Consider the following 8,928-nt stretch of genomic DNA (forward strand, 5'->3'; position numbering starts at 1 on the left):
TAATCATCATTTCAAACCTTTGTCATAGATGGAGGAGAAAATGGAAGGCTTGAAGGTTGCAGAAGAAGCAAAGGAAAAAGTAGTCAGTGATGATGGAGTGTTCACAGTAAGTATGTAACTAAAAAATGAAAAAAAAAAAAAAAAAATCTTAATGAATATCAATAAAAAGTTCCTTGGTGTATGAATATATTTTTTGCATTATTCTCCTTGATTCTAATGTAATCCATTCACAGGTTACAATTGGATCCTCTAGCTCAGCAAGTGGTCAGACCAGCAGCAATCCAACAGATGGTGATAGTAGTTGTCCAGAAGTATTTGCTCCCCCACCCCGGATGAATGCTGGTGTGGCTGTGAAGCGTGGAACACTCTACTTGTATGGGGGCATGTTTGAAGACAACCGTAAACAACTCACTCTCAACGATTTTTATGCACTAGGTGAGAAAAGACAAAGTTGATTGATTTGAGACAGAAAGGGAAATTGATGAGTTGCAAGTGTAGTTCAATTACACTGCCTTCTCAAGGTTTGTGCTACCTGAGTTTCGCGATCATCGAGTTTGGCTCCGAGTCCTAAATTCTTATTATCCCAAGTTTTACATATTATCATCACAAGTTTTGTGCTGCTTTGACAACTATTGGCTGTGTTTACTATTGGCATCACGCAGGCTGCCTTGATACTCCAATGGCTGGTGCTGGTGCCAGCCATTTCAACCCCAGCCTTGTTTATGGTGCTGGCTGATTTTTTTTTTTTTTTTTTTTTTTTTTTTTTTATGAGCTTGAAGAAAAGTATAAACATGATAAAGATAATGGAAAAACATGCAAAAATTGGTTAGGCAAAGTGAAGCCCACCTTATATGTTGTTTGGTATTCATACATATTACTGTATTTGATGGCTCATAAGAAGCACCTTTTCTTCTAAAGAAAGTCTCAGGAAACGAGCCTGCATCCTATGAGGCTAAGGTTCAGTATTGAGGCAATGTTTGGTGGTAAGTCTATGGCAATTTAGGCTCTAAAATCAAATCCCTGAAATCTTCACAGTGTGATGCTGTTACTTCTTGAGGTAAGACACACTTTTATACAATTGAAATTGCTCCTATCTTTTTTTTGCGATAAACTGAAAAAAAAACTTTTTTATGTAAGAGGGAGAATTACCAAGGACAAGAAAAATTAATATCAGAAAAAAGGGCCCACTGGAATTGTAGTCTCCATAAAAGATTCTAAAGAATTAGTCAAAATTCAGGGACAAATGTCTCGACATCTCTCTTAAAAGAAGTTAAGTCATAGGTAGATGGAAATATAGAGACAGGCAGTGAGCTCCAGAGTCTATCAGTGAAAAATATGAATGATTGAGAATACTGGTTAACTCTTGTATTAGAGGATTGGACAGAATAGAGACGAGAGGAAGAAGAAAGCCTTGTGGAGCAAGGCCGCAGGAGGAGGGGAGGCATGCAGTTAGCATGAAAATAGTGATAAAAGATAGAAAGGGATGCAACATTTCGGTAGGGAGAAAGAGGCTGGAGACAGTCGGTCAGAGGAGGGGAGTTGATGAGACAAAAAGCTTTTGATTCTACCCTATCTAATAAAGCTGTATGAGTGGAACCATCCCCCCCCCTCTCAACATGTGAAGAATACTCAATAGAAGGACAGATAAGGCCCTTGTACAGAGTTAGCAGTTAGAGGGGCGAGAAAATTTGGCATAGATGCTGCAGAACGCTTAACTTCATTTCATAGAAACTGTTTTACCAAGAAATGTTTTGAATGTTTAAAATAAAACATGTTTTAAAGAATAAGGTTGGTAAAGCTGCTTTCACACATCCATTGGCTTTGAAAATGTACTAAAATACTACATTAGAATTACACATAGAATGATGATAGAAAAAAGAAAATTATGATTATTATCCCTGTATTCTCTCATAGTCACTGCCGACACCATATGTCAGGTACAGGTATTTCTTGATTTATGTATGTTTAGATTATGCGATTTTGAATTAACATGAGGTAAAAAACCTAGTTATTTTTTCAAATTATGTGAATTATTTAGAATAACACAATGTCAAGATGCTTTGCTCAAGGTCAGCATAGCCTCTCCAATGACACTGGATAGAATAGTTGTCACTACAATTGGTTCTTTCATCTAAATACAGGCAGCCCCCACTTAACGAACGGGTTACATTCCTAAAAAAAAAATGTTCGTTGCATGATTTTTTTTTTTTTTTTTTTTTTTTATTTATTTATTTATTTATTTATTTATTTATTTTTTTTATTTATTTTTTTTTTTCTAACTAAGAGTGGGGAAGGGTAGGCGAGTGAGTGGTGCGCATTTTGTCCACAAGAGGCGCTGGTGTATTCAAAAGCCTGTTAGCTTGTTTGATACGGCGGGGCTTTCAAACTTGGAAAAAATTACCTGGATAAAATTTTGTTAAAGTGAGTTTGGTGTTGTTATAGGAATAGATGGTAATAAAAGGAAACATTCGTTGTAGCGAAATTTCATTGTGTGAACGTTTGTTAAGCGGAGGTTTCCTGTACGTATTTGGTTGGACTCTGGCAACGTTTCGATCCATTTGTTTTGGATCATCTTGAGGCTGAGTGAGGACACAGGTGTGCTGTTCATCTTATATATGCACGAGAGCAATCCACAGGTAGTTTGTGCTGATCTGTCGTATTGTCATTGGCTGAGAGGCGGCGTGAGTCAAGCCGCACTTTCATTGGTTGAGCGGTGAGGTATGGGCTGTTTTGGTGTTGGTGTGGCTGGTTCTCTTGATTGTAGGGAGGACTTGTAGATCTTGTTATCGTTTGTTTACTTGTGTGGATGTACTTTCAGTGTAAAGTGGTTCCAAAGAAAGGAGGTGGCGAGAATCTTTTTCTGTGTCTATGATGCATGTGTTTTCTTCTAGTATGCTGCGAGTTACTTCAGTCTTATGTTTGGTTATGTAGTGTTGTTTGATTGCACTGTTCTGTAGGTGGAAGGTGAGTCTTCTTGACAGTGTAGTCTGTGTCATCCCAATATGTTGTCCAGTTCTCTAGAGTGGGATGTACAAAGAAATAACCTGCATTTATGTTGGGTATATGGAATTAGTTATTTTATTTGCTTCCTTGTTATACTTACTTCCTTTTTCTATTCTCCATCATTTGAAAGTAACTGCCTGTTGGTTGGTCCAGTGTGTTATTAAACTGTATGCAGAGCCTAGGTTCATTGGTTTAAAAATTCCACTCTTGTAGCTATTTGTTAATTCCAATGTGAAAGGTGTGCCACCAGTGTAACCACTTAAAAGCATAGAAAGGTTGAGAAGGGCCTTTAGAAGGGGTACCTCATAGTTTTCCTCACAGGAACCATTTGATAGCAACACATCACAATTTCCCAATCTTCTGTGTCAAAAAGTCTTATTGATATTGCTACTGTATTTATTTAGTATATTATGAATTTTTTTTTTTTTATATGGAATTATTTTCTGCCTTGCACAGACCTGAATAAGTTGGATGAGTGGAGGACTATCATCCCCCTGGATGCAGCTGACTTTGAGTGGTTTGAAAGTGATGATGAAGATGATAATGAAGACAGTGATGATGATGATGATGATGATGATGATGATAAGGAAGAGGATGAAATGGAAATAGAAACAAATGACATGGAAATAGAATAAAGTTATACCTCCTGATTTATTTTTCTTTGTCAATGTTAGATAAGTCATTCTTTAATCATCTTAAGTTTTTTTTATTTCCACACACACACACACACACACATATATATATATATATATATATATATATATATATATATATATATATATATATATATATATATATATATATATATATATATATATATATATATATGTGTGTGTGTGTGTGTGTGTGTGTGTATATCGATCAATTAAGGGACATGACATCATCTGGGTCATTGCTCACCCACAGAAAAATAATTAGTAAAACAATAGATAAATAGACAACCAAAGAAATTAACTTAAATGAACAAACGCGCACAATCTTTATGATGAAGAGTGATTCTCGAGTGAATTTGACTGGTAGGATACTAATTATGACGAAAAACTTAGGGATTTTTTTTTAATAGCGAAAATATTGACTGGTATAAAAGTAATTAAAAAAAAAATGTTAAAATATGTATTTTGGTATAATTTTGTTCCGTAATAGTTTTCCTGAAGAATGAATATACTCTTGGACATGGTCCTCTTATAAACTCATGATTAAATTCCTAAAAATCATGCTGCTTCAGTGAGTGCGTGACTTAGCAAAGGAGAGGGTATACTGAACGGATATTAATGATACCTCGCTTCCAGACGCATTCACTCACTTTTGCCCTCAGAAGTGTTCGTTCCGCGAAGTATTTTCTAGATAGTTTTTAACAAATGCAGGGATAGCCTTTTGAGGCTGCATGTTAAAACATGCTGCTCATTTTCAAGCTAAAGAACATTGCTACTCTCTTTGTAAATGTGTGGGCAACTGGCACCAGCCATAATGATGAGACCTTGGCTGCCAAGAGAGAGAGAGAGAGGGGAGGGGAGAGGAGAGGAGAGGAGATTAGACGAGACATGACGAGACACACACACACACACACACACACAGACAGACAGACAGACACACACACACGCACGTACAGCCCCTGTTCACCTAGCAGTGAGTAGGTACGGGATGTAAATCGAGTTGTGACCTTGTTGTCCCGGTGTGTGGTGTGTGCCTCAGGCCTATCCGAAGATCGGAAATATCGAGCTCTGAGCTCATTCCGTAGGATAACGTTTGGCTGTCTCGTCAGAGACTGCAGCAGATCAAACAGTGAAACACACACACACACACACGTGACGTGACGTGCAATATATATATATATATATATATATATATATATATATATATATATATATATATATATATATATATATATATATATATATATACACCTATATAATCTACCGAAATAAGTTTCCAATCTACTGATTTTTTAAAGTAAAAACTACTGAGAATTCATCAATCCCATCTGGCAACACTGCCTTGGCAGTAGTGTCACTTGACCTTCGCCCTCACTGACATCACCACTTTTTCGTCCCTGAAAGGTAGGCTAGTATATGCATCTTTCCTTGACTGACATGTAACTTGTTATTTTGTGTAGGAACGTCCTGCAGCATGTTTTATGGATATTGCAATAGGAGTTTTAAATTACTGGGTGACAAGCCATGGCGTGCTGTAATATCCAATGTTATTGGCACCCAACAGTACAGAGGTGCCGCGCCCTCCAACTGTGCAATGGCCCATACCGCCTCTAATGTTCAAGCAAGACTGCTGAAAAAAGTGCTATCAATAGTGGAGCGTGAAAGACTTGTTAACGGCATAGACGAAACCAAGAAAGTGGTTGAATTCGTGCATCCGGAAGAGCTTAAGGTAAGATTAATCTATTGTGCCTGCAGTAATAAATTATAATAAGTTGTTCAAACTGGTGATATCTACAATTACTCAATTTAAAAGGTACATGGAGTCACACAATAAAGCCTAGTGCCCAAAACTCAATTGCTTTGCTTTATTTATTTATTTATTTATTGTAAATCCTTCCTCTGCCACTTTTGCTGTATCATTATGTATAAAGATTTTCGTAACCAATCAAAATAGGATCAAACAGGAAAGCAGAAACCATTTACATAGTAATATTTTTTTTCCCTGACATTGTCCAATTCACTGTACGACAATGATGTTTGTAAGCATGGATTTCTTGTAAAATGCAATTGTGGATAAAATTATGGATGTTGAAATATCAATATTTGCTGATGCGGATGTCATTTACTACTATTGTACTACTATACCTGCGATTGCTGAAGCTGATATTCGATACACGGCACAGTAATTCAGGGTTTCGTATCTGGTGTATAGCGTACACAAAGTCCAAAAATAAATGTAAAGAAAGAGAAGAGAAAAAGCAATAAAATAAAGAATTAATTCGCAAAATAGATTTAATTCAGCGAAAAAAAATGTGTTATTTATTTTTTGAATGTCCTAGACGTAACTGGTGAAGAGGCGTACAGAAGCGAAGGAGATGGAGCAAGTAAAACTGGAGAATGGGAGGATGAAGGAAGACGAAAAGGAGTAGGGAACAGGAAAAGTGGAGTAATAATTCTCTATTACTTCAAATCTTCGTTTAACACTTTAGTAATTCATCAACTTTTATTTCTTATATTTACTCTCTATTTCTTCCATCACCCTTACTCCACTTCCTTGCCCTAGTTAATTACTCTTCTTCATTTCGCTATAAACTTCCTTCTATTCTACACCTACTCCACACTACGAACGTCCCTTTCTCCCCCTTGTTTATTTTCCACTTCTACTTCGTTTTGTATCCAACTTCTCTCTCTCTCTCTCTCTCTCTCTCTCTCTCTCTCTCTCTCTCTCTCTCTCTCTCTCTCTCTCTCTCTCTCTCTCTTATGTATGTATATGTATATATATATATATATATATATATATATATATATATATATATATATATATATATATATATATATATATATATATATATATATATATATATATATATATATATATATATATATATATATATATATATATATATATATATATATATATATATATATACCTTCGCAAGGCCTTCTCTCACTTTTTCCTCCTTGTCGTGGGCTCCTCCACCGGTTTGGGGCTTTTGGGGCTCCTTGTCGCTGGAGAGAGGTACTTGTGTCTGGCCTGTTGGAGTCATTTATTCAGATTATCTTTTCAGAACTATACCTTTAATTTATACCGCCCTCATTCATACTTGTACTCATGTATGCACGTTTGTTTTTACGTAAGCAGATACAACATTAACTTGCATCATTAAATTGATCCTCTTAACATATATATATATATATATATATATATATATATATATATATATATATATATATATATATATATATATATATATATATATATATCAGATAATAATGCCTCCCTCCGATCTATACCACAGAAACTCCTGCAACTAGATATTCGGAAAGAAGGCCGTTCCTTGGAGGAGACTGAAAAGGTCTTGGAGACGGTGGTGCGCTACAGCGTGAAGACCCAACATCCGTTCTTCTTCAACCAGCTGTATGGTGGCATCGACGAAGTAGCCTTGGCTGGAGCATGGCTGATAGAAGCCCTCAATACTAATCAGTGAGTGGTCACTTCTGCAGTTTATCTGATTATTCGCCAAATACACCTTTTGGAGCTTAGGCAGTCTCATCTACAGACTGTTATTTGTCTCAGTGTAATATTCAAAGATTTTTTTTTCTTTTTTACTGTTTAAAAACTGGTACCTATCGATTATTAAACAAACACTGATATTTTTGACTGAAGGGAAAAATCAAACTTGTATCCGTCGACTCGACGGTCTTTAGGTACTCATAGACTGAAACTATAGGTGCAAAATAGTCTTAAAAGAAATATAAATAAGATTAAATCTTGAGGAGCAAAAAGTTACTGGGAACAGCAGACTCTTGAACAATTAAGAAACAAATGAAAAGTAAAGAAAGGGACTAATGACATGAGTATTGTACAACCAGGGAATTTGAAGGCGTCGGTTGTAGATGGTTAACATAATATATATATATATATATATATATATATATATATATATATATATATATATATATATATATATATATATATATATATATATATATACCTTTGGTATGTTATTTTCTCTAAAAAATGATTATATAGATCTTGGATTGTTGGTCAATACTAGTTTAATAGATTTACCCAACATTCAATAATTGTGAGTTTTTTTTCTTATCTCTAACCTCCTCTCTCTAACAGTGTAAGTGATAGTAACTGTATGTTATTGAGTGAAGTGAGTGAAGGATAAATAAACTGTATATCAGGTGAAACTTGGCCTGAAGGTAGATTTTTCTTGGTATAGCAATTACTTAACACGTCAAAATTTTCTCTTCTCTCTCTCTCTCTCTCTCTCTCTCTCTCTCTCTCTCTCTCTCTCTCTCTCTCTCTCTCTCTCTCTTCATGTCACTATGCGTTGGAAAAGCATCAATCACTGAAATTTTACTTCACTATTTGTTCCGTGTCATGCATTAAACGAGGAAAGGTAATCTTTTTGCGATAATTTCTCCCGGAAACGTCCTGCTGTATTTTTTTCAATATTGTAGCTACTTCCCATTAACATCGTTAACAACAGATCTACATGACATGTTTAGGAAACTATAATGTGGTTTACATAAGTTAAACCATCAATTCTTTCTTAGTTTTCCTCTAGTAATGAAAAAGAAAGCGGCAATTTCCCATTACTTAACACGGGAGAGGACAATGTTTTGGGTGTAAGTTGCGATCGTAAGCTCCGCCCACCGCCTCATAAGCTCCGGCCACTGGCTTCACTTTTTAGTTCTGTGAGATAGGCGCGCAGCATCTCCTTCAATATAACCTTGGTGGGAAACGATAGACTACAAAATTGTGAAAAATCATAGAAAATTACAAAACAATGGTTTATAAAATTTTTAACTCACGAAACCTGTAGCGTAGATATGCAACAGTTTCCTCTAGCAGACATATGTGGCTTAAGCAGACAGCAGAGTAGCGGTGACCAGGATGCAAGCCTAGCAACAAGGTGGCGGCTGGGGATAAACAGGCCGTAGACGAATACAAATCCGCCAGGCAGGAACATCATGTCACACTTACTGACGATAATGAAGGAGCATCAGCACGCACAATAGGCATAGGGAACAGCATGCAGCAGAAATAGAAGATACGCAGGGCCAGTAGCAGAGGGCGACCAGCAGGAAATACAGAGCAAGCAGGCAGCAGGGCTAGCAGGAAAACGCATGGCGTAGGAGGGAGGCGGTGGTGTAGTGGATAAGGTGGTGGGCGTGGGATTGGGCAGACGTCCATGCCTAGTAGGTTCTAATCCCACCACATACCACCTTGGAACTTTGTCACTCGTCAAGTGGTTTA

The 8,928-nt window shown here is 36.4% G+C and overlaps 1 protein-coding gene across 1 annotated transcript in view; it reads left to right on the plus strand.

The window, feature by feature from the left end:
* LOC123506855 (cysteine sulfinic acid decarboxylase-like) overlaps positions 1 to 8,928 on the plus strand; it is an 82,516-nt gene that overhangs the window by 57,982 nt on the left and 15,606 nt on the right. Inside the window, exons 8-9 of the mRNA XM_045259210.1 lie at positions 5,279 to 5,385; positions 6,956 to 7,140. Of these exons, the coding sequence (XP_045115145.1) occupies positions 5,279 to 5,385; positions 6,956 to 7,140 (292 nt within the window). The remainder of the gene's footprint in view (positions 1 to 5,278; positions 5,386 to 6,955; positions 7,141 to 8,928) is intronic.

Source organism: Portunus trituberculatus, chromosome 21 (assembly GCF_017591435.1).
Source record: "Portunus trituberculatus isolate SZX2019 chromosome 21, ASM1759143v1, whole genome shotgun sequence".
NCBI lineage: Eukaryota > Metazoa > Arthropoda > Malacostraca > Decapoda > Portunidae > Portunus > Portunus trituberculatus.